The sequence below is a fragment of the Varroa destructor genome, unplaced genomic scaffold (genome assembly GCF_002443255.2).
Source record: "Varroa destructor unplaced genomic scaffold, Vdes_3.0 BEIS01000001.1, whole genome shotgun sequence".
Taxonomy (NCBI): Eukaryota; Metazoa; Arthropoda; class Arachnida; order Mesostigmata; family Varroidae; genus Varroa; species Varroa destructor.
Window position 1 is genome coordinate 13,068,124 of NW_019211454.1, and position 26,513 is coordinate 13,094,636.

General features: G+C 43.3%; 1 protein-coding gene and 2 long non-coding RNA genes across 4 annotated transcripts; 1 reads left to right on the plus strand and 2 right to left on the minus strand.

Annotated features, from left to right (window-relative positions):
* Positions 1–5,525: 5,525 nt before the first annotated feature.
* Positions 5,526–16,897, minus strand: LOC147758277 (uncharacterized). Its single transcript, XM_086977167.1, has 6 exons — positions 16,804–16,897; positions 14,876–14,928; positions 14,277–14,419; positions 13,634–13,729; positions 13,353–13,413; positions 5,526–7,767 (listed from the first exon to the last, which is right to left on the minus strand). The coding sequence occupies exons 1-5, from the start codon at positions 16,895–16,897 to the stop codon at positions 13,398–13,400; spliced, it is 402 nt and encodes a 133-aa protein (XP_086833293.1). The 3' UTR covers positions 5,526–7,767; positions 13,353–13,397.
* A 414-nt stretch (positions 16,898–17,311) lies between these two features.
* On the plus strand, positions 17,312–21,937 carry LOC147758278 (uncharacterized). The gene is made up of 3 exons (XR_015319408.1): positions 17,312–18,032; positions 19,972–20,106; positions 20,510–21,937. It is a non-coding gene; the product is annotated as an uncharacterized LOC147758278 (long non-coding RNA).
* Positions 21,932–26,435, minus strand: LOC111254778 (uncharacterized). 2 transcript variants are annotated; one of them, XR_002675178.2, is made up of 3 exons: positions 25,885–26,435; positions 25,079–25,562; positions 21,932–23,521 (listed from the first exon to the last, which is right to left on the minus strand). It is a non-coding gene; the product is annotated as an uncharacterized LOC111254778 (long non-coding RNA). The 2 variants fall into 2 exon arrangements; XR_015319406.1 differs by having other exon boundaries at positions 25,079–26,435.
* Between the last annotated feature and the right edge of the window lie 78 nt (positions 26,436–26,513).

The following is a 26,513-nucleotide window of genomic DNA, read 5'->3' on the forward strand; positions in this document are numbered from 1 at the left end:
TATATATATATAGTGCGATAAACGACAAAGTATTTGCTTTAAAAGCGACAACGATCTTAGCCAAGCTGATGAATAGTCCTGTGAGCAGGTCCATGTGAATTGGACCACCCCACAAGTCCATACTGGCATCGGAGTCAGCTTGACTGACGACATCAGCCGCAGTACTTCGAACACGCGCGAGCTCTCTAGTGAAAAAGGTTGTCGTTTTTCCGTTCGAGTGACTGACAGATGCACATGTAGTCACTTGTCTTTTTGCTAACACTGCTGCTAGTGTTGCTTCTTTAGCTAATGTCAGATTAGAGGCGACTGATCTAATCGCCGCTTGCGTGATCTACACACTATAGATCGGACCGGAGGGCGCCGTACAGACCGATCTGCATCTGGGCTTCTGGACTGCTTCTGGCCGTCGTTGTCGTCGCTATTGATGTTCTCGACGTTCAGTCGCTCTGCGGCTGCACTCTACGGCATACATCAGTGAAAGCAAACTTGAAAGCCATAAAAAAAAAAAAAAGAAAAAAGAGAAATAAGGAAATAATAGAATAGTACGACAACGATGACGGCGACGATGACAGTGGCAATATGAATAAGGAAGCCGTTGATGGTGACGATTACGGAAATACTGAACAAAGAAAACCTTAGGGAAAACGATAATGAAATGTTGCTGTTCTGTGTGACCATTGCGGCACGAAAAAAGAAATGGCGATTGGGGGGGCACGACAGATGGAGTGCCACGAAGAACCAACGTTGGTAAGTGGTTCGGGACGCAAAAGAAGCGAAGTACGACTGCAGTGATTTTGTGTCGTTGCTGCTGCCAAGACCGATGACAACAGCAGAAAGCCCCTTGATGAAGTGAACGGCAAATTCGAGTGATCGACAGCTCATTCTAGCGATTCAAGTTGTCGAACGACTGGGCAGTCAACCACTGCATAAACTACCACCGACACTCTAACGAGCGAAGGAGGTTTGAGAGGATGGCGACGTCATTTGTTGCCGGTACATTTCGTTCGTCGTGAGTTTTTACATTAATAGCGCCTTTGTTCGGAAAGTAAAATTACTACGCGGACATTTGCAACGCCGGTGACATTGTCGCGCTTATTTCTAATCAATGTGCCGCTGTCTTGATTTCTGCTGACATGATGATGATGATGATGATGATAGAGACGGAACACATGGGCATACTGGACGGGCGACGTTAGAAACGTTCCGTTGAAATCGTTTGTCTCATAAGACGGAACTTGCTTACGTCATCGGTTCAAGTATCGAGCAATCGAACTGCACTACGTTACGCCACGGAGGTCAATGTAATGGAAAAAGGTTACGTAGAGAACGGCGCCGAAAGGTAAACTAAATCGATAGTTCGCGTCTTACGTTTGCTACTGTCGTTTAGCATTACTTTAGGTGGCCGATAACTTCTCCCAGCACGAAACAAACGCTCCAGCCTCGGTAGGTTCACGCGTTCCTGAGGCAAATACGTTTTCGTTGCTATATCATGGGGACAAGTCGACCACAGTTGCAATGTAGGCATAAATAAGTTAATATGGATATAATGACAATGGCACAGGTTTGAATAGAAGATTTGCTTATTCTCTTATAAAAAAAGATCACGGCAAACACAGCATCCTCTAGCGAGATCATTCGCTAGCAAAACTTGCCTATTCTTCGCAAATAAGCAAGCTAGAGTTAACTGATAAAGGCAGTGCCTAGTAAACGCATGTCGGGTGGGCGATCCAAGCCAAATGCAACTCTTAAATCCCTGACAGACAACGGAAATAACCTACAGGATAATGGTACCTACTCATAGATGAAGACTGCTATCGCAATTAAGCGCGCCGTCACTGATTGGCTGAACTGAAACCATTGATAGTCAATATTTAAATGAATACTTCAGTATTGGCAAATACCGCGGCGTCTGAATTTAGATTCAGACCCGATGGCGGTAAGCGAAGTGAACATAAACAAAGTATGCAGTTATGTACTATCGAAATACATGTTTACGTATTGCTCATTTTTACTTTCATCCGTATTTTAATGTAAATCTCAGAATCACTGTATCAAGGCCTCGGCAGCAGCAGCAGGAGGCTCATTCCCTTATGTTCCTATACGAAGAGAATCCGATAAAAGGTTTGTTTTGACGATAAACCTAACCCACTCTCGTTATAGACGACATTTAGTTAAGTATCACAGTATCAAGTAAGTAGGAATTGAATTATTGCATTGGCTTGCTTAGGTGACACTTATTTACGTCTAAAATATGAACGGTATACAGTTAAGTGAGCGACGCTCGTTGAACTTCTATTCGCTGCCTATTCTGTCTCGATACTTAACTTGAAATCAACCTGCCGTCGCATCACTCCACACGTTCGAAAACGTTCACGCAAATAGGACGACATCGGCAGCTGATAGGAGTTCCGATACAAGTTAATTCTACTACTTAAGTAGTACAATGCTTTCATTCGACTCTAAGGCGACAAGTTAATGGATGATAATTGCAGCCGTCAAAGAAGCCATGATGATTTCTGTTTCAGTACTCTGAGACGTATCACGATCAAGAAACTTAAACGTTATTAGGGACAATTCTATTCAAACTCAGTGGGAACGGCTGCTGGGTGAGCATTTTCGAATTCTTATGTTAAGGGTGCTTTTCAGATCTCTAACAACCTTGACGACCGTGCATTGCACTTGCTTTACTAAATATAGGCAGAAAAATGCTATTGGCGACGAGAAGTGAACGTTCTACTTAAATTAAATAGAACACATTATTTCGGATAGTTAGCTAATCAAAGGAAGAACGTTTTTATGTTACGTCACCTAGCTGAACTAAACAACTCAATTGAAAAGACATCCTCCTTTGTTAGCGGTGCAAGTCGTAGATTAATTTTGCCCCGTAACAACGTTCAAGCCCATGCAGTCCTTCAAGGATGCGAAAAATCATCTTTCAGTAGGATTGTTATCTGAGTGTAAGCGGGCAGTACCTTGAAAAAAATTCACAACCTGCTTATTGAAGCTTGTTAAGTATCGCCGCATAATCTTGTTCGCACTCAGTGTCGTTTGTACATAATAAATATAATATCGTGAGCCTGAGCTGCCAGTAAAATGACATAACAGTTAGCGAAGGCCCGTCATAGCACAACGTCTTCTGTCTCAGAAGGCTTTCACGTTTGGCTCTGGCAATAAAAGTTTTCGGCATACGTTGTTCTTTATCACTACAAGAATTCTACTATTGTGATGAGAAAGATAGATAGAGAAAACGCCACTAAAAGTTCCTGTAGTAGCAGCAGCAATCCTAGAGAAGGAATAAGAGCAAATTTTCGTTCGTTAAAGTCACGACGACGCTTGCTGAGCGTCGTCCGAAAGTAGGTCACGTCACGTAAGGCCTGCTAATAGCTTCCATCATTTCCATCATCATCGTAAGTGAAGAAGTAAAGGTCCGAGAGGTAGACATGAATTCACATCACTCTCTAGCGCATCTACATATCTAGCTATCAACAACGACAAACATAAGATGTTCATTTATATATATATATGAATGGGGATTTGCGCACCGACCACCAAACACATTCTAAGGCGCCCTCGCTAAGAAGACGCGAAACAAACAACTACAATGAGTGTTCTCCCTAGAATCACTCCCTAAACTGATAGGTGAAGTATTAGCTTACGACGCCCTAGCCCATGTAATCCTTTTGATTTGGCGAGAAACTTCTAGCACGTATATTGAACGACTGCAGCAATTTGGGACGGCGTGTCGTGGTTATCGCCTTCGTCGCATTTTTGATGTTCACAAGCTAAACCCCTAGCTGATCTTGGCTAGGTAACAAACATGTCCGTTCAAGCTATCCATGTATTTGACAGTAGCAACGACTTCAAGAAGAACCTCTACGCTAGTAGTTACTGCGCAAGTGTTCGTATCGTTTTCCACTTGACTATGCTATATAATCATTTTAATGACTGAACTGAGTAGAGCAAATAATTTTTAAAAAGACTCTAACAGTGTTGCAATAACGTCTGTAGACATATTGTAGATGACAGACAGAACACATTATACTATTTCGTTTCAGGCTTGCAAAGCGGATTTGTTCATCGTCCTATCCGCTTCGATATCTACTCATTTCTCCCGTCAAGCTTCTGCACAGTTCCTGCTCAATGCAATTCATACTGATTGGGAGCCTATAACATTTTCGCTTTATAGAAGGGAGCTTGGAGTATAGTAGCTCATTGAATTACGGCTAATTCGAATGGTTTCGCCTACTGCACTGGCGCAAGTAAGTTTATTGGACGAACTTAAAGGCCTTAAGTGTAATGCAATGTGTCAGCTGCAAGAAAAAACGGTCAGTCATATAGAAGCGCGTTCGGCTTACTAAGTCTGAGTTAGCCCAACGAGTTGCAACCGTCGATGTAGAACTGCTATTCGCTTGGGCAATTCTCAGTTGCGTTGTGTTTAGCCCTGCAATGCTAGTGTTAACATGCAACAGATTTGCTAGGACACAAAAAGTTAGTATTAGCGGCTTGTAAAGTGTAACCTTTCTTTGAAAGCTATACAGCATCTGAAAAGAGTGGCTTCAAATAATGTGTTTTTGAATATGCCCGCGCTGAACAACCCTCACGGGGCAATATATTCAGAAAACCCGTATTAACTTATTGTTTGCAAATGCAATACGCATTCAGCTCAATAAACTTGAATGTACTCTGTATTCTGCAGACGATAAAAGGATATAACTGGATGTGTTTGCTGGCTTCTTTGCTATAATAAAATCAGTTCTGTGATTATTTTGTCTCCTGCTTTCCTTCTCCCTCCTCCTCTCCCTCCTCCTCCTCCTCCTCCTTCTCTCTCTCCCTCTCTACTAGCCTCGAAACGACGATGCAACCTCAAATTTTTATCATTCCGTTGATAGCTCTTCTATTTTAGGCACTTTTAGTTTCGTTATCATTGGTAAATAAAAAATGGCGGGAAAATCAAATGACGACTATCTATCCAATCGCATTTTACACTGCCATTGTCTGCTTACGTACAATGCAAATGCCCATGTATAGGGCTTATCTGCTGCGCTTTCATTTCCATTACTTTTTCCCAGCCTACCTTTTTCAACGTGTAAAGATTCAAAAAAGATGCCGTAGCTAGTTCATGGCAAACCAGCATATTATGGCGTGTTCTCCCTACCTAAACCAACTTTCATATTTTGAGTTTTACGTCCGGTATTGCCGTTAGGTATTCCATCAGACACCTGGCTGACTCTCAGCACGAAACGAAGTCTGCCCCTCTATGCCCCATGGGATCGAACCTACACCATAACGTATCCTTAAGATTAACATGCAAATACGTCACTCACTAAGCTTTCACGGGAACAACCTAAAGTCACCTAAAATTTAATACTATACAACAGTCTTACAATGAAATAGAAATATAGCCATACGAAGCGAGACTGTGATATTTGCGACGGGAGGGATGTCCATTCAACAGCATCAATTTTGTTCCGGCTGTTATTCGACCACTCGCAGATCGGGATTACTGAATGTCGTACGGATGAATCGTACGGATTCCCGATTACGGAAATGATAGCAAACGCCCTCAATAATTGTTTTAGTGCTCGAACGGCACGACTTCAGTCCTCGTTCTTACTTCATGCAGTACTATTCGTAATTATGTGTGACGTAGACGTAAAGATGTGCGCAATGGCCGAGAATACGTGAGAGGCTTTATTATTATTAAAAAATAAATATTCACAAAGTGCGTAGATGACGTACATGCGTATGTAATGGTTTCGTTGAGATTGTTTTACTTATTTCTAAATAGTTACAGCTACTGGACAAGGCAATGATATAAATCAGGGCTGTACCTCAAAGACTTGAGCTAACTTGTACAGTTAACAATTATGTTATGTCGGACCCCTTGTATCCGTGGCGGTTCTACTATAAACCTGAAAAAGGACACGGCTCCACGTACCTATTGTATAACTACCGTAAACTGTTGATTTCTTCAAGTCCTGTGTCTGCGGTTTCCATAATACTTCGAAATCAATATTGCTTAGCGAAAGTTAATCGAACCTTGCCAAATACGAGATTAGGCTCTATTTGTATCTTTGCTTAGATACATAGATTCAAGGTACATAACGATCAAAAGATCACGTTGGTGTTGACACGGTGCTCGGTTGATACCTTCGTTGACTCCTCAGTTGCCCACCGCTGTCGCACGATCATCCAGCGTCAACAGAGGGCAGAGAAAATATATGAATTGATATATATGTACCTCAATAATCGCATCATCAGGCAAATTATGATCATGCAACGTGTCGGTCTGTATTGCCGCTGCTGGCTCGCGCGGCGTTTGGATGGAGTTCGATGAAGGTGACGGCAGCATGCGGGGGGTGATCTCGCGTTGATGGTCGCACACAGACGACGGGAACAACCACAATATTGTAAATGGCCCATTTTATGGCTCAAATCGATGCCAGTCGATTCGACATGAAAGGAGGCAGAAACGCGTCCGAGAGCGGTGAGGCCAGAGGGTATTATGGAGAAAATGAAAGGTAAGCGCATCGAGGGAATAGTAGGAGGAGCAGCTGGTAAAGCAGCATGATAACGCTAAGTAGTAACTATCTACTTAATGTAGTGGCCAGTGGTTGTAAACGCCGGTGAAATGAGGATTAAGAAGGTAACTGAGATGTTGTATGAACCTAGGCTAAGGATCACGTTGCTCCCGACAACAGCGAAAGCAACGACATTGATATAAGTATAACGATAGCCAAGATATTGTGGCAGCTGTGGCCGGCCTCAGTGACAGCAGCGATGACGACGACGACGACTGTTGAGCGGTAAACATGACATGGCCTGGGTCGTCAAGGTCAGAGGAAGGTTGCAGCGCAAATGGCGCTTTGTCTTGGTTTTAACAATTTGCGATTAAGAGGAGCCCTCACAAACTGCCCGGGCCTGAAAAGGGTTGAAGAAACTGATAGGGACAGTTATGATTGATTCACTTGTTTGAGAGTGAGTTCCACAATAAAAGGTGTGGTGCCCTTATACATATAGGCTAAATCGTCCTCTATGTAGGAACAAATATGTTTAATAGGCAAATATTATTATTTACAGTAATATTGCTACGACTTAATAGTTTTGGCTTGCATTCGGCGAGCTTAACTTATGGAAGAGGTTGGAAAAATGTGTACACTTGAGTCGAAAAACACGGAGAACAATTAGAACGACCTATTTTTTTTTACAATAGGAAGGATTGACAGCATTGTTCTGGTGATAGCTAATCGGCGATACACACAGACGTTGCAGAATGGTTCAAAGCAGCTCGGTTAGTTCATCAGCTATCTAAGCGAAAAGCAGGTCCGCCAAGAACCCCCTTCGTCCTACTGTGCCACCATTACAGGCTGCTATAAACTGCTGTTCCGAACGCTGCTTGCATACGACGAGTAGGGTAGTCGCAGGCCTTCCACAGACTTTGTTTGCCGGTGCTTTCCCCGACCGGTCGCTATTAGGTGAAACGAAGACTGCGTTTGTTGCTGTAGTAGTCGTTATTGTTGTTACTTTTGATGCTTCTATGGAAGAAAATCCTGTTGTTGCTGCTGTAAACTTCGAATTGATTTACAACATGGGCTGCCTCGTAGGGCAGACCTGATTGAAGTCATTGATCTTGTACAGTGTCATCGTATTTGATTGGCTTGTTGACTGGTGGGTAACTGCCTTGTCGTAGCCGTCGCCGCCGGCAGCGGCATTTTCCTTGGATGAACGCTAGGTGAAGCCGATGCGTTTCATTCGACCCTTCCTTGCCTATAATGTTTGCTTAGATCAGCATCAGCATTACCACACAGCATAATATACGAAAAGTGAGTAAATGGGGCTGTCGTGGCCCATCACGCTGCTGACGCTGCAGCAGCAGCAGCAGCGCGTCACCATCAACAAAAGCTGCAACAACAGAAGAGGCCAGAAAAGGAACAGCCCATAGCCCAAAAGATAAGACTCATGTGGAAGTAAAGGACGACGGACCGCAGAGTGCCCGTCGAATGATTTACAGACGGAACACTCGCTCACGCCACAGAGCGCTGGCTCAGAGATAAAAAGGAGTATGGGATGAGAGATATAGGGACCCTAACAGTTGTACGCGCTGTTGATCAATCAGGGTGGGTCGGCGGGCGACCTTTGTTAAGCGACACATTCACGGTACACGAACGATGGATCGTACGGAAGATTATGAAGATATCAGTCAATTTATCTCCGTTGAATAGAGATCAAGACTAGTGTGTGTCCGCGGCTAATCTGAGGGCGAGTGTTTTTTGTCTTTTTTATCCTCTCTCGTCACGCACGAGATCGGGCGGGAGCCGTTAACTATCGTAATTGCAGTCCAGCTATTATGTTTATGATAGCGACCAGTCACCGACAGGACTACGGCCGGCTGAATGCATGCATGTAAGAAGACCTATACCTGATTTGTGGGCCATAAAACGGCTACGAATAAGTTTATTGTACTGGCGGACCTACGTTACACAAAACAACAGGGTGCGCTAGCGTTTTCATCGATTTCCATTTTATCTGGCAGTTGTATCTTACCGTATTACATATTACACAAGCGCACTCGTTCATACGTTATCGCGCTGATAAATTCCCATTAACACGTAAACTGCGTGTGAACACATCTTTGTACTTGTCTATGGTGCGCTACCTCAAAGCTATCGCAAAATTTCCCAGATATCCAACTTGGCGAAGATGCACATTATAAAACGTCTCGATTTATCAACTCGGTTGTATAAATAAATATTGTCCTAAGTACAAGTATACGGTGTGTCCTGCGTACTATATTCAGCGGCGATATCACTGGATCAATCCTACCTGTCGACGTATCCCGTTATGCGAAAAGGACGCCTGACTTCCGTACAAAGCCTGCAATTTTATTGATAACCTATAATGTGCTATACTTCGTTGAATGGTTCCTCTCCATTGCACACTGTTCGGCATAGAACAAGCGTACCCGTTTAGGGTCAGCCAGTAAATGCGCATGCTGGAAGGCGATGGATGTAGAAATATATGAGTCCCAGTAGGCGCACGGCAATGTACTGCAAGATGAAACATATTTGTTTTTGTCATCAAGCGCATAAGCTTAAAGCTCGGTCGTTTCGCTAAATGCTTGTATGCATTTTTAGACATCATCATTTCTAAGCGTGTTCTGTATATAACTTTGGGCGTTTGTATCGGCTGCCAACGACAGTGGGCCGCATCTCTTCTTCGTATTGTACCGCAGCGTTGATGCTAGCTAGCTATGATTGATTGACGAGGCGGAAGCCCGTGACTGATGGACGACAGCCAATTGCGACTTGGTTGACGGTTATTAAATTGATTGCCAACTTGTTAAATGAATTGACAACGCTTTTCCCATACGCCCATTGCAAATGGTTGACGAATACGCACAGATGCGTATAAGCCATCCTTTTTTTTGCCTGTTAATTTTTTATTTGCATCTGCGTTATCCCGCATGGTTACTCTATAGGACTTCAGCGGCCAATCAGCGATTCATTGAAAGGCCTAAAACCTGCTTATGCTTCGAGTTTCACGTCCGGTATCGCCGTTAAGGCATTCCATCAGACAGACGGCTAGCTCTCAGCACGGAACAGAGCTGGTCTGTCTATGCCCGAACTCGAACCTAGGCCACAAAGCTGATGGGTTCACTTAAAATCTACCGATCGTCTATGATGAGTCGTGTGAAACAATTGCTTTGACATTTCTAAAATAGCTGTCCGTCGATGGTGGGTATAGTCCGTTTATATATATATATATAGGCCGATTGAGAGTCGCCTCAGTATAGGTATGGGTAGAACTATTTTTATATTATATATAATACTATTATATATTATAATATTATAGCTCTGCTATAAGCATTCTCATGAACCACTACATACTATACAGTTATCTCAGCAAGTCCGCTGTCCGACAACTGTGCTAATATCTATAGACGTATAGACTTGATAATGGTTAGCTATTTGTCTCGGTAGTTTAATTAGGCCTCCTATCATGTTTATATCATATTTATGTTCTACTGTTAGCCATATGAGTGTGTACGAACGCAAACACCATATATTAATAGACGGTTATAAATATTAACTCAATGAGTTATGTTGCTTTTGACACAACGGGATAGGTCACGTCGAGTAAGGGCAGATTGATTGCCATAGCAGTTCTAATTTCCCTATATCATATATATATCCGTCTGTTTTTCATCTCTTTCTTGCGGTCGCCGTCTGCCCATTTATCGTACGCAGCTTGAGTGGTTCAGAACAATTTCATGACATTACGACAGCACTCAGCTTACAACGGAAAACCACTTTGAGATGAATGGCGGCATTTAACGTCTGCGCCAGATTCTCTTTGCGGTGTTACACATATATATCAGCCTATAGGACGAATGCGGCTGAACACATATATAAGGTCCAGCGAGTACTGGCCAACATCGTGGCCGAGAAAGCCACTGCGCCCGCATGCAATAAAACGGCATACAAACAGACATTTATGGGAGCATAACCGTAACGGGATGGCGCTCGCTTCCCGAAACCTCTTTGACGCTTGACGACTGCCTCCGCCCCTAAAAGTACTCCTATACTGAACTGAACTGAACGCGTGGTTTTTTTACGTGAAGTGCGAGGGCTCTTTCTCTGTCGATACGTTTGCCGACAGGTTCCCTTTGAGGTTTTGGAGTTGTGCCTCCAATAAAGGAATCTATTAGGCAATTATCTCTTGTTGCGTAGCGAGTGAGGTGCACAATTCGCTGTAGGAATAATGTCTCCCCCTCAAAATCAACATAGTGCTGATAGTTAAACATTTTTCGATTAGGTACAACGCTTTGACGAAGCTATGCGAAACCGTCAAGCGTACTTTTGCATTCATGCAAACCTAACCTAGTACTGACAACGTAGAATTCATCTAGTAACTTCAGGTTTCTCTGCCGTTGCTGTTACTATCGGCGTCAGCAGAGCTTTTTTCCTGTCCGACGCTCGTTCTAATTGTTTTTCCGCTACTTTTATCTTATATACTTTTACCCTTATAACAATGCTTATAACTATATGTTGCGCATTGTCTCAGAACGTGTTATTTGCCCATTTACTGTCGGATGTCTGGCATTTTGAGCATAGTAACGGGTCGGGTTGCGCTCCAGTTGTAAATGCGACAGCAAAAGGAGCTGGGTCTGGGTTCGTTTATAATGCCCCTAATGCCGCTGCTGCTGCTGCTGCTGTTTTTGAGGTTGTCTCAGAGTCGTTTGATCTCGATAAAAAAAACAGCGTGCAGTTTAGCGCTTCTTAGAAATTGCCGACCGCCTGCTCGCCTACCGCTAGCCCGTTAGCACCATCAGCTAAAGCACCACTCTAATCGTTTGTTTACAAAACAGTTCTCTTCATGAGTGTTAACCATCTCTGATCACCTAGGACCACAATAACACCCAACATCGATACGATAACACGAAAGGAATTATTAGCAACAAATCGAATAGCAAGCGTTTGTATGTTGCATGCATTTCGATCTTTTCGTTGCCTCTGCTGTATATATGTTTCCATGCGCCACGAACTCCGCGTCGCTTGCACCAACACTGCATGTACGCCGGACGTCCGCTAGTCAGTGCTACAACAACACACAAATAGAGAAGTCTAAATTCAAAGCAAGAAACAATTTGCATTGATATGGCGCAGTTATGGCAATGGCTGAATTGTCACGTTAAGCCTTTTGCAGACCATTGCTCTGCCTCCCCTAACAGTAGGACTAGCCATAAATGGATCCACTATGAAAAAGGAACAGCAGAAATTCGAAGTGCCCGACCCTCTGTATGGCAATGAGCTTTGGGATTACTTGACGATAAGTCGCTGCTGCTACCGGATATTTCACGGCATGCCGCTGCCATAGATCAACAGAATATCACGACATCAATATTCATGTTTGTACAGTACGGTGCCATATGTGCCAGTACGGCCATGCCGGGCCGAAGCAGCATTTATCTGACAGACGTATACGATATAGATAAATAGACACACGTGACACAAACGCTACTGCTGCTAGGTTTGAATGGCGGCCTCGGTGACTCGATGCGACTGCCTCTGGACCATTCATGTGTTATATACAAGAGTGGCTACTTTCTGTGTTTCATCCCCTGAGCAGCATGTGAGCAGTGTCCTCTGCGTTCTCGTACGGTGGCTAGCACCCTTAGGCCGCCGACGTCAAGTGCAATGGGAGGGCGAAGAATAGGCCTGACACTTTTGTACGAGGAAGCAAGTAGGACGATGGACATGAAAGCTGGCCAAGCGGCGAGGTGATTCCAAGAAACATACGAGTGTGTATAACTTCCTCAAGGATTGCCTCCAGCGTAACGGCAATTTATTGGAATCCCTGGGGAATTCATTAACAGATGCTAAACAGAGTGAAGTAGGTCAGAAAGGTAGCAAATGCGGAAACCAAAAGAGATTTATTGTTCGACGAATGACCGCCGCTCAGTTCTTATTGTTGAGGTGCTTTGTGTGCGTGCGTGCATGTGAGCCGTATGTAGGCAAATGTCTGTGTGCTTCTCTGAACGCCGTGCATACCCAGTTAAATGAAGTAAGTGTATGTTCGGCTGGTAAACTATCGGAGTATGATGCTGACGTCACTGATCATTCTATGAAGAAAATCTACGATGACTTCGGCACTGGTGTTTTCGCTCGACCAAGGACGTCTGTAATGCGTCTTACGTATGCTTGATCTCTTAGTTTCATAGTATAGTTATTTCGTAAGCAGCTATTGCACGCTGCAGGATATTCCTCCTTATAAAAAAGTATAATTTTTCCCTTGTAACGAGCATAGCTATGAGAAATGTCGTGCATAATTCCGACCAGAATAGGTATAATTTCAACATTTACTGATAGCGTCTGGCCGAGGAAGCACCAGATACGAAATTAATTAGTGTAAGTGTTGCTTTTTGCTTCAACTTTATTGTAAAACGTTATATTGTAATATAATCACTTCCAAATGAGTAGACTTCTATGAGCTGTATTGAATGAAGACGAGGTACTTAACCTTACGAGACCACACACACTCTTTGCATTGTTGAGTGATACGCTAGTTTCAGCGGTTAAAAATCCGCTAAATGCAGGGAATTGCCATCATACAATGTAGATGTCCGTACTTATTTATCTAAGCGAATATATATTGTACGTTCCACTGAACGCTAAATTGATCAATGCTTGTTGTATAGCTATTTCCGGTCAAAACGAGTGACCGTTGGAAAAAAGCCATTATCGTTATAATTACCGATATATAATTATATACCGATTGTCGATGACGTTAAGTTCTATGGCAACGTAATAACTCTTACATGTGTAAACTGGTAAAAAAAGAAAACTACAAACCCAAATTGGCCGATAGTGGTAAATTCCTACCATAAAGAGGAACTTTCACATGGGACGCCATCTGGAATCAATCCGCATTAGCCATCAGAACCCCCGTGTTATTTATCAGCTACCGTTCGCATGTGTCAACAACGGCATGATGTGCTTACGTAATTGATACGCACAAAAAACCTACAACAATGAATGCTTTTAGGTTCTTAATCATACACAAGTGTTGCTAGGCGCTAATTTTTATAGGAAATCGTTTGAATTCCTTAACGGTTTAGATCGACATGGAATACCCAGCCAGTAGAGGATTTCTCGACAGGAAGGTATATTCGGTGATCCAGCTGAATGTGTAATAGACGGCAAAAGCAGACGGGGAACAGGTTTTGAGACTGAAAAGTACCCAAAAAAAAACAACGCACAGATTAAATCCAACGAATCTTTTTACTACATGCCAGATCTCGATTTTTCCTTGATTATGCTTTAGTTCGATAGATACGAGCTGTCCGTGAAAGCTCTAAGAGGAGTAATGTCCACCATCTGTTGAATTCGGCTTCAGCGCAGTTAAGAGCACAAGATCTCGTTGGAAAAAGTAGAATACAGGTAAAATCAAATACGTTTGACGTCTTTCGTTTACTTGATAAGCGTCTATTTCGTTAGTGGATTCATAATAATAGATAAACCACATTCAACAACACATTCTCGCCATAGAGCAGTATAATCGACTCTGCCGGATTCAGCGTTATACCAACGGCTTCAAGATAGCTCTTATTGTCGTTGAGACGGAAATAAATTTTTCACAGAAACTGTACAAATTTTATATATTTGTAAAGCAGCTCTTTATCATGCAAAAGGTTTATCACGTATTACACACATATTGGCCTATTTCTCGTTACTTAACTTAGGCCATACAGTAATGCTTCGCATGCGAGTACTTACCTTATTCTCCGTAGGTCCATTACACGAGTGATAGGCCGACAACGGAATTTTTCGTCCTGTATAAATCGCGTTTGATTGCAGCGCACGCAGCTGAAATTGTTTGCCACCCATCGAAGACGAGTTGTTCTACCATAGCTATTCAACTGTGCAGTTGCATAAGCGGCATAAATGGAAGAAATATGCAAGATTTTACAATCAAATCGTAGAAACCTGAAGAGATTCACAGTAGCTAAATGGATCTCTCGAACAAGCTTGGCAGCCGATCGGACAGGCAATATCTGGCCAGCTCAATTTCTGACGATCCGTTGCTTTGTCAATGAAACAATTGGTACTTGCGCATATTTATCCATGTATAGTACGTGTTCCGCAGAGCAGTAGACAGCGAATGGTGGTGCTACCACCATTCCAACAGACCTCTTCTTTTTTGAAAATTCAGTAGCCTCAATGGTTCGACGATAGAATACTGCGGGTGGTCCAGGTTTAACGCAGATCTTCTCTACACATACTCTTACAGGTCACATGATCAGATCAGATCAGATCTAACCACATGGATTCGGAAATTATATCATTATTACTGACAGTATTCTTAACGAACTTACCTTGTAATGAATCCTGCAAAAAAAGGAAACAGCCTTGGTAGTTTGCGGGGAAGCTGAAAATGGAGAATAGATCTTCTCTCTAAATGTACAAGACAGATACTATTTAGGATAGTAACTGGATCGATGCACGTAAAATCCATACGTAAATAAAATACCGATAACCACCCAATACAATTTTTATTTGTCCTCTAATAAGTATTACTATAAAGAAGCACCATTGGTGCGGTTTGTGGTTTGCTCTTGTACGCCGGCATTGAAGCCTGATCTACTTCGATTAACAGGGAATCATTCATATTAATCCCGAACACTTAACAAAGACCACGTTTTTTTCTCGGTTCAAGTGGAGCCTCTCGAGAACTTCGTTGGGGAGCGCTTTTCTCCGTGAGACATTACTCTCTTCAAACAGGTACAATTCGTACAGGCATTTCGCTAACTTGGCTTGTTCACAAGCTATTAGAATTATGCGAATCCTAGTAGAAAATTGTCCTGTTGCCTGTCATCTGATTGTCAAAACTGCTTCAACTGACCTTCGTTAGAAGCATGTGTATAACTATTGAAGTTTGTTTCTGATAAAGAGCTATCACCAGATTTTGGAGAATGGAAAAAATTCGGTCGGATTATAATGACGGGTTCTTCTATACCGCTAGATGTAATGCTAATGTAACTCGGGGACTGCCGCTGATGCGCTCCGAAATACTTGGTTCGTCGTTAGGGTCCGAGGCGTCAAGTGAAGTCCATTTGGCAGGAGTACAAAAAGGCGGTCGGGCTTTCGCCGTACGTTGCCGTGCAAATGATTCAACATGCAATTTCCTGATATGTCACGATAATTTGGTTTAATGTAAAGACGTAATGGAGATTGGGTACTTCCACTATGTTCACTAGTAATAAAGGAACATGTCAAGTCGAAAGCGTATTGCCGAGCCGCTGCTACGCGGTACGCTTCGATGTGTAGCATAGGTTCGTTTCAAATAAACTCATTGCTGCCATTTTAGAACTGCGACCGATTAGAGGCGATACAATATTTATTATATTGTGGCCCCTTTTCATAGTTACGGTTAGACGAATGACAGCGAAGTACTCGGACACAGCCAAAGAGTACATAGGCCAAGCCTATTCCGTTCTAATTACGGATTGTTCCTTTTTAATCATTTTGTCCTCGTAAAAATTCCCTGTCGATCAATTACGAAACAAATAATCCCCTAATCTTCTAACGGTAACATCGGATCTACTAACTGCATTGACTTTTTGCCAATTCTGTGTAGTGCTAAACTTCAAAAGACCAGAAAGGCTTGACCAACCCTAATGCAGTAACCCCTCAAGTGCTCCCTTCTGGCACGCATACGACGCCTTGCTTTAGATCAACTTTCTTCTTCTAGATCAACTTCTGTCTATTACGCCTACTAGCCTGAACCTTCTCCTGCCCGGGCCCCTTCTGCTATCTAGAAAATTTTAGTTTTCGAGCGATGCTGGTTATGACGTGTACTTACTCACCCATCGATCGATCCATTCGTCGTACCTCATCAAAGCAACCATCGATGGTGGTACCACCACGAAGTACCTAATCCCAATTTCTGTTCCTTTTTTCTTGTAACCCTAAATATGTTTGTGCGTTCGCTTTTGGCGTTCGCGCCGATATCGTGGCATTTGTTTGCCAATCCATCACAAAGATGGCCTTTCCATCTGTAGGCCGTCCGTTGAGACGTGTCGAGCCCCGATCCCTCAAAAACTCATCAGTTTGATTTCTTTTTAATGATGACGTTGCATAATTGTTCTAGCTGATAGGCTGAAGGAGCCTGCTTCTTGAGTGCCCAAAAAAGTTCGCCAATGAATGAATGCAAAACCTGTTTGTCTGTGTCCTTCTTTTTCGGCCTTTGTCCACCCCCGCGTTGCCGCTGGTTCTGTAACTATTGTTGCCTTGTGAATTTAACCTGTTTCTGCTGCGGCGTCAACGGCATCGGCGAGAGCTTTGTTAACTTGTACAGTTACAACGACAGCTGTCGCCGAACCGCATTTCTGCAACATCGTTCTGCAGCTGAAGATAGCCAAAGAGGAACAGGGTTCTGCCGTATTGTATATAAACGTCAGAATACAGCCAATTACAACACGGAAGCTGAGCATATCCATTTTGTATCAGTGCTTTTAGGACAAATGCGAGCGACAGACCAGCTCTTGTTTTCGAAGCAGTTACAACGACAAGAAGATCGGGTGTCGAAGACAGAAAAAGGTTAGACACAGAAATAGTAGAGACGAACAAAAAAAATATAGGCCTGAGCATATACAATGCAACGACAGCCGCGCGGCGACAAACGCAAGGGGAGAACGAACTAGTGAGTGAAACTTTGAAATTAATAACTCACAATCACTGACTGAATAACTAACTGACGCATTGATACACGGACTTTGACAAATGTGACGATCCCTTGAAGGCTACGCAGATGGAAACAAGAGGAGCACCAGCCGAAGCAGCCAGAGAAGCTTCAGCAAGTAGCAAAGTCGTGGCCGAATAGTGATGTGGCAGCACTCCAGACAACTGATGCGTGCTAGAGGGGAAGTAAGATGACAAAAGAGCATGACGCACTGAATAATAGTCGAAGAGAAAGTTCTGTAGCAGACGACGAGGAAGGATAGACGCGAGTCGAAAATGGGAAACAGAAGTGGGTAAAAGAAGACTGTGGCCAATTCAGCCGGATTGCTGATGGGCTGCTTATCCTGGTACCCTAGTCACAGGAAAGAAACGCCGTCCAAGTAACCTCCCCCTTCGCTTCAGCGGCGGCATGTTTGATCGACTGCGGACAACGCCATTTGCATCGGCTGCCAAGTTCTGGTGAAAGGGAGTGGGAAACACACGCCTCTGAAGCGGATAGACAGTAGGTTCGCGTCGACTATGCACTAAACACAGATATTGCTAGAAATTGTCATCAGCGTCACCGTCAGCAACAGCGTTGGCTCCCGTTTAGGGTCTAGTTTGATGATTTAATGATCGCTTTTTGATGGGCTGTCTCCCTTAGCGGTAACACGAAAATGTTTGACTGAAACTGAATGACAGATGAAGAAGTTCGCTTCCATCTGAGTTTGGTATGAGCCAGTTCTCTGATAGTTCCTGACATACCCGACGGCGTCTGCATCCTCCTTACACGAATAAGGTCTTCCCGTAGATGTACGTATAACGTAATAACAATAGCATTTACTGGCCTAAGTAATCATTGTGCAAACACTGATGCGGAGCGTTATATGAATTAAATGGTGTGTGAGGCCTAGCTGAGGCGTTGTCTCGTATATATATAATGCTAAGAATACGATGTATGATGGGTATTTATTGGCATACCTCTGTCAACATTACGTACCTGGCGTAGGCAGAGTTACAGGTAAACAGAGCAGCGTAATAAAGCCTCCTGCATCTGAGAATGTACACACTCCAGGCCAACCTGGCATGACTCTATCGACCAAAGAGTAACAACGTATCATTCACCAATGCTGTGACAGTAATCCGGTGCGAATGATGATAACCTAACATGTGTTTTATCACGACAACCGAAAGCTGAATCCGACCCTTCGACTTCACAGACTATGCGCCAGACGGCAAGTCAACTTGAAGCTGTAACCACAGCAGCAAAAAAGTCCGTATCTCTTTTGATCATACGTACGATAACGTAAACGTGCTCGTCATACGAACATTTCAGATTTCTTTAGCTCTTACGCCTGCCAGCGTCACGATAGTCCTATGTTCAGCTTGGCGGCTTCCTGCTTAACGAGCAATCTTCAGCTTCCCTAAATCGCCCTTTGTTCGGCCAGTTCCATAATATGTGCCGCACACACGCACCTAGCCTGAAAAGCGCTTGATCCATCAGTACCATATACGCGGGACATGACGTTCGTACAAAAGCAGTGGTGACCGCAGAAACACATCAAGTTTGCATGAGTCCCATCTGCAGCACCTATGGACTTGAGTCCGACCTTTTCATTCTAGCTATTTTTCTAGTGTAAGTTTTAAAGTCATACAGCGGATTTAGATTCGGTGCGAATGACATCGCTTGCTTGATATCTGATAATGTTATTTTTCGGTAAAAATTTAAGGTGACCCTGCTTAGTGTTGATTTTAAAAAGGAAGACTGCCGAGTGGTCGAACAATTATCTATCAATAGCTCTGGCGAAGCCGCACAGCTTCCCCGTGAAGTGAGACGAAGTACTTCGCATTCAGCCAAGATTCTGTGATCTCAATCTTTTTCTGAGTTGGAGTTGAATCGAGCGTGAGACAGGAAACTGGTGTTTCCCTGCAACGTTATACTTTATTCAGGTTGTCGAGTGTCTGATCAAAAATCCGTAGGACGATTTCGATCTAAAGGCTGATAAGCTGAATTTAGACAGAAACAACACCATTAATGGATCTAGATATTTATTAAGATACCAGAATTTTACACATATGTACAAGGTACATACGAATCATTTGTGGACACATGAACGTCATTTATCTAAACCAAAGATATCTAGCACTGAACAAATAGTAGTTATTGCCGTTAACGCTATTAGTGGTGAATTTTCTTTACCCATGACTGACATGGCTAATCAGCACATGTTTAATAAAAATCAATTGTCATACGTTACAACTATCGACATTATATCCCAATAGAGACGGAAAATAGCATCGGAAAATTTTCACTCGAAATGCCTATAGCCAAGTGACATCCAAGTAACAAGGGAACATACTGTTCATTCTAACTGAAATCAGTTTGTGACTTTAAATTTTGGTTCACTTTCTTATTCTACCAAACTTTGAAGCTTTAACCATCAACGCTTTCAAGCCAAAACTGCGGTGCTCACAAACACAGGCCTAGTTGAGATAAGAAATGATGCTTTATGTAAAGCGGCCCTGTTACTCGGCCTTCTGCCTACATTTGTCCGACTGGAGTGATTTTTGTCTGTCATTCTGAGATTCTCCCTGACCTTGCCACACGTATATACGCACTGTTTAGCACGCCCTATGAGGTATCAGAGGGGAAGCAGCCTCAAGTGACGTGTTCCAACAAAGATAGGGGTTAGAATATACCTGAGGTGTAGCAGCTAACTAGATAACAATGCCTAATTCGTGACCCTTACAGACACGCACGACGCTAACATAAGAACGCATGGCGGGCACTTCCGCGTTACTTCGTAGCCTCAAGTGATTTTATCATCACAAGGATATCACCAAAGCGAATGCTGTCCTACAGGAAATGCGGAAGCGTCCCTCCAAGGTAAGAAGAACTAATCTAGCTACTATCAGAAAAGTAACAATCTGGCCTCATACCTACCGGATATTTCATGTTTCCTATTCTTCACCCTATCTAGGGTTCATCAACATTCTCTCTTAAAATGACTCATATGAATGTATCACAGCGCCACTAACTACGCACGACCTCACCGAAGTGAATACGTATGCACGTCGATTGTATAGGCCTTTTGAAATCGGAAAAGAGGCAAAAGGTTAAGATTAGTTAGCTGGGGGATATGGTGCCGAATAGTCACGCTGCTGCCAAGGTTGTCAACAAGCTTCCCTGTGTTTACCTCTTGTTGCCGACGTAGCTGGTAACCAGCAACTCGTTTGCTTATTCCAATTTCGCCATTTTGAAGGTTACCATCAATTTTTTGCATTTGCAGGTTGCCACCGTATACAGCGGTCGGGGCGACGACCTAACTAACCTACAGGCTGTACAAACGCTTGTTGAAAGACAGGTGTGCGGCAAGAACCTGACAGAAGGCAGATCCAAAATGCCTTTTTGAACTTTGTATAACGTGCTTGGGGAAAGCCTTTAAGGTTAACATAGAATACGCAGATTGAGGTTTATGCTATGCGCAATTTTCAGACGGTTTCGTGCTGCTCTTGCCAGAATGACAGCGTTGTCCTATTAATGTGCGATGCCGTCTAGACTAACACACACCCTTTGTCGTGGTGTCTGCGTATCATTAAGCAGGCAACGCCACTTGACAGCCAGGGCTGAGCATCTGTAGTCGCTCTAATTTCCTGTTCGTTGTGCTTCTTTCGTGTTTCTAAGCACAGCGTAATTGAGTCTCGACTGAGCTGGTGACTCGAGGCCTCATCAACTCTACATTTGCCATAGACGACCGTAAATTTTATGCGCTCTGTAGGTGTATCACCCAAGTATAATATTATCACGTTATAATATTGTGATAATATTTTGTGATAATCGCGCTTTTCAACACTGCCTGCAGACTGGCGGCGAAGATTGATAAATATAGACACATTGAACCCAACGTCCAATTGTGTTCTCGAAAAACACACAGACGACTTCAGTGGAATTTAGATTTGCGGCATGCGGCCAAAGTAAATTAATGTTCGTTGAGGACTGAGTCATAGCTGCAGGCACGGGACAGCGCATTCAGATGATAAAGAATGAGAAGCTTGATTTATAAATGTTTCGAGCTTTACGTACAAGCGGTACTTGAGTCGTTAGACATTCTTTTAAACGGCTGGCTCCAGGCTCAAGACGTAACGTACGATATGATTGAAGCGAGCCTAAAGGGATAATTTGTACCAATGGCACATTTCCAGCAGACGATCAACCTTTACCTAGGCATGTTGCAAGCACCTTAAACAAGCAAAATATCCTAAAATATTTCGATTCTAAACGTCGATATTCTTAACGAAGATAAATTGAACACAAAGCTTAGCAATAAAGTAACGAAGCGTTAAACTAAGCACTTGTAAATCTATTATATAATACCGATTCATCATATAATGGTATAGCAAATGTCACCAACACGATGTCAGGCGAAGCGTTCAGGAAGCTGTCGTGAGCGGAAGACAATGATATGGCCCGTACCATAAGCTCGGACCCCTCTGTGGGAACGCTTGGCCGTACACAAACTGAGGTCAAGCAGATTGAAAGCAATCTAAGAGATGGAGAGCTGGATTCTGTTTTACGAAATTTTAATGCCGAGCAGGAAGTGCTAACAGATGTGTTTCATCATATTGTCCACCGAGTAGGCGTATTGGTGACTTAAAAATGTGCTTCACAAATTCAAGAATCTACGTAGTATAGAATGAAATAAAAAGCATCATTCTCTCAAATTCAAAAACATGCTTGCCCTTGTCTTTAATGATAAGATTTGTTACTTAATAAAACAGATATTACTGAAAAAGCTTTCGTTAATTGCCCTTATCAACGGTCCACTGGGAAGAGGCTTGAATAATATTTTCCAAATAAAATTCTTCGCACTCATTTGTCTGTATAGTTTCAGTGATTTTATAATTTTTCACACGCTGCGTATGTTTCTCTATTCGTCGCTTTTCTGTCCAATTCGCCTTTGATCAGGTACTTCGGATCCGTGCCGACCTTTTAGGACCGATGTTTACGTCGGCTCAAATATAGATCTAGAATCACTTTTGTCTCACATTCAAGGGTCATCAGTTCAAATCTCAACGATATTAAAAACTTCACTTGGTTCTCATTCTGAAGTCAAGGAATGTCCGGACGCGAGTGATTAAATCTCTGCAGATTACAACTTGCTTTTCTTTTTTGACATGTCTACATATTAAATTAATTTTACTTGCAAAAATAGCAAAGCGTAGTATACGCGGCCGTGTAACTTTGTCGTCGCCGACCTCACTACATCCGCCACCACAGTAGTGTCAATATCGGTCAGTATGTCGCAAGTGTATCTGACTGCCCTCCACCACTGCTCGCGGCCATCATCAATCGCTCATTTGTTGTCTCGCTTCAATGGTCGTTTTTTACATAGTCGTCCATTCATCAATAATAAATGATCGTCGTGCTAACCGGATCTTATAGAAACTCCACCCTTCTACGCCCCTATATACATTCGCACACAACCCTCTCTTCCACCCAGATAACTGGCCGGCCATACACCCCATACACCGTACACTAACCTCAAAAGACGACGAGTCTTACTCCCGTCCAAGCACGAGGAGGAATAATGCATTCATCTATACTGCGTTCATTCGACGACCGTCGAGTCGTCACTTCGTTTCCCTTTACGAAAGGAAAACGAGAGACTTTCGAGAGCGAAGAACTTCTGAAACACATTTCGCAAGATTTGTGTGCCTCGATGATGCTTCCACGGTCCATGTGGTTCTCTTTCCATTTCGGTTCCATTTCGCTCGTCCATGCGCACTTATACAACTGTCCATTGGCAGTATCGGACCTGCACTGCACAGTTTTGACGAAACTACGCGATGACGATGATGGCGGTGGCGGCGGCGGCGGCGGCGGCGGCCACCCAAGGAGATATACCGGCGTCAGCAGGATCGGCATCAGTCACAGCAACAGCAGCAGCAACACAATGAGCTTATGTGAGCTTTGCACCAGCAAGAATCTGCTTCGAGTCACCTCCGGGGCAGATTGAACCTGTTCAAGTTCATACTTCATCTTTAACATAACACCAGTTATTTAATCGAAAAACAAAAGGAGACTTCGATAGCAACACGCTGGCTATGGGGCAACGCCAACAACACTATTCGTAATAGCTATTCACGCCATATTCCTTGGCCGCTTGTATTCATTTGTCATTCGGGTCAGCTAGGGCTATCAATCGATGTTTGTAGCTGGCTGGCAGGGAGCTCTGCCCTATTCAGAGCACTGGATAAATTTCGATTGGTTATTGTATTGGCCATCGTCAATTAACGCTTAGCTGAAAAAAATAGAGAAAACAGAGCGACACTCCACAGTAAATCGCGCTGGTGATGAAAGAAACAGGTTAAGCTAACGTGGATATGACGCGTTGTGCGGTTCATGCGTGAAATGATATCTTACCGTCGGGTTTATCGGGACTAGGTGGCGGTTGCTACTTCACTCGTTACCCTGTTTAGGTAACTAAATTATTTTGTCAATTCGATCATCCACGTATATGACTAAATTATGTGTATACATACTGTTGTAAAATAATAATGATAAAAAAAATCGACTAGATGTACGCGATCAACCACTGTTGCACTTTAGAGATATATATATCAATAGTCAAGCAATACACTTGAAAAACCATGGTGGACACCGAAGTGCTACGGATCCACCGGGACGGTGGAGGTTATTATTCTCAAACACGTCGTTCTTATCGCCGTTGGTGCGCAAAAATCGTTCGAGCTGTTATATACATAAGTGTGCGTGGTTTTTGGTACGCCACAGAGATCAATATGCTCGTTTCTCATTGTGCAACCTGCTCTTTTCAGCAAGAAGCATCCCCATGAGCTTTTCGTGGCTCTGATACGAGCCGACCTTGTGATTCACCTTTAAGAGACTGTTGATGCGCTGGTACCTTTGCGGTTCGAACATTCTATATGGGTACGATAGCGTCGACTGGTGTGTGAGGGGGAGCCCATTTGCTTGTCCTGTGTTGCATAGTCATTGGCCACCCTATCTCTCCTACCGTTGCTGCTCGAGCCCAACAATTTTTCGTGCAAGGATTAACCGTTGTATTGATGAAGGGTGAAGCATGACGAGAAGCAAATAAATGAATGTCGGTTGACATTGATAAATAGTTTGGCGGACAAATAAATAAAGAACGAATGTTGAGACAAATGGATGAATACTGATAAGGTACTGAATTCCGTCCGGATCAATGCTGCAAAGGTTTCAGGGGCCGCGTGTCACCGGGAAACAACTCGAGGCTGTAGAAACTGAGTTGAAATGTAGGCTAGCAATAGAAAAAATAATTTTCATTGTAAATAAATGTACCGTAGAAAACGTACAGAAAATTTTCGCATAGCCTTTAATACCGACCGTTCAGGACCGAACAGGACCGTTCGCAGTTGTACTGCAACTCTCCGTACCAATGCGCACCCCTTAATCCTGGTTTTGTTCAAAATAGAATCAATGTTCACAAGAAGGATTCGTTCACTCTCCTATGCAGTTCTGGAGGTTAAATTCAACCTATTTAAAATAAGTTGTATTAATCTGAGCATGCTTTCTTGTTGTTAATTGTTTGTTAACATTCAATGCGGCTGTATTTTCTGCCTGAATCGTAAAGTCAGGGCCACTCGACCTCTAGCAACCTCGGCGTTATATTAAGGCCATTATAGCTATATATATATATACACCAATAGCACAGTATCTCTGTAATGATGTATATATGACAAAGCCTTTCTTCAGTGCTCACACGATCGCCCACTCTATCGGTCATTGAGAATTCAGCATCCATACATGCTACGCACAAATAATGTACTTGTATATCTATCTACAAATATATACTCACCATGATTAGCCACCCATTTTTTACATAAGTATATAATATTGCATGTTCCACGCGTACTTCGACGCCGTCTTTCCTCAGATGTTTCAGTTGCCCCGGTAAAATAGTCAAACTATAGGGAAAATCTGCTGGAGTTATGCCGACGGTAGCTACGTTTCGCTAGAGCAGTTCGATCGACCGGCTCACTTCGCCGTAGCGATCATAAATGCTTCCACGGCTAACGTTCTCATATGACCACATAGTAGTCGCGTCTATCAGCTTGACCCTATCAGCAACAGCATTTTCTTTCTGCGCCGTCGAGTGAGCCTGTTGTTTAGTCTCCTCGTGCCTTTCACAATTTGCCACTTTCTTTGTTAAAGTGTTTGCGCTCAACTCGGTTCTCAGTCAGCTTCAGATCGATCAGCCCCTTTCTCGTATAGTATCCGTCGATCTGCTAGTTCAACCATCATCTGCAGCTTCGATTCCCTTCACTCGGAACACGGAGCAGCTTTAAGTAGACAATGACATCGCCGTCAGCAGAGGGAACAAGCTATTCGCCGCTTATGTCGACAATAATGACATAAAAGTACCGACGCTAGTTACTTCAATAATACCCTGAACTGGTGAAACCCTAACACATAGAGTAATGTTTGAACTATTATGTTTAAAAAAACTTATATGATGTTTAAAAAATCGTTGAGAGTTGATTGCTCACACGCAGATGCAAAAATTAAATTTGGGAAATCGAATGACTTCGGCCACTTTCCGATTTTGCACGGCTGAACGCATATCAACCACAATATGAATCATGCGCATATATACACACATACCTCCAGTGCCCTTGAAACTACCAGTAGAAGACAGCCCAGAACAAAGTGTCAATCTCAACAGGCCAACCCTAGCCGCGACCTAAACCCGATACGTGTAAAGGAATCGTGTCGGCCGCTTGAAAGATGCGTTTGTGTGAGGTTGTCACCGATTCCTGCCTGCCTGCCTGCCTTTGAGACTTGTAGGAAGCTTGTTGAAATTTTCTCATCATCAATACCAACTATTCTATTTGCTACCAAATAGCATCCAAAACATTCGGTGACGAGGGCTGCGGCGGCCGCGAATACATCAGCGGGATTCTCTGGAGCTGCTAGCACCCGTCAGTCATCACAAGCACTACAAGCGAGCCATCAGCCGACCCGTCAATCTACCAAGTTGGAGCGCTCGAAGTGAGAACGAGACACCGTGTCTCTGATGGAGAGCGAAAAAGTACCAGCGTGGCTTGTTCCTCAACGCTTAACCGTGTCAAATCACTTGCGGATAGCAGAACTTGTCCTTAGAGCGAAATAAGAGGGCTCGGCTATCCCATCGTTTGCTGAAGCTGTTGTCGTTGTCTGCTTGCTGTTGTTGTTGTTGTTGTTATTGCTGCTGATGGCGTCGTCTGCTTGTCATTATCCGCCTGTTCTGGTTG

Excerpts from the sequence above, each read along its gene's own strand:
- LOC147758277 (XM_086977167.1), bottom strand. The coding sequence starts at position 16,897 with ATGTTGCAGAAATGCGGTTCGGCGACAGCTGTCGTTGTAACTGTACAA. Across the intron at positions 14,420-14,875 it reads TTTGCAGGATTCATTACAAG|TTGAATAGCTATGGTAGAAC; the intron begins GTAAGTTCGTTA and ends GCAACTGCACAG. Across the intron at positions 13,730-14,276 it reads ATGGACCTACGGAGAATAAG|TCTCAAAACCTGTTCCCCGT; the intron begins GTAAGTACTCGC and ends GGTACTTTTCAG.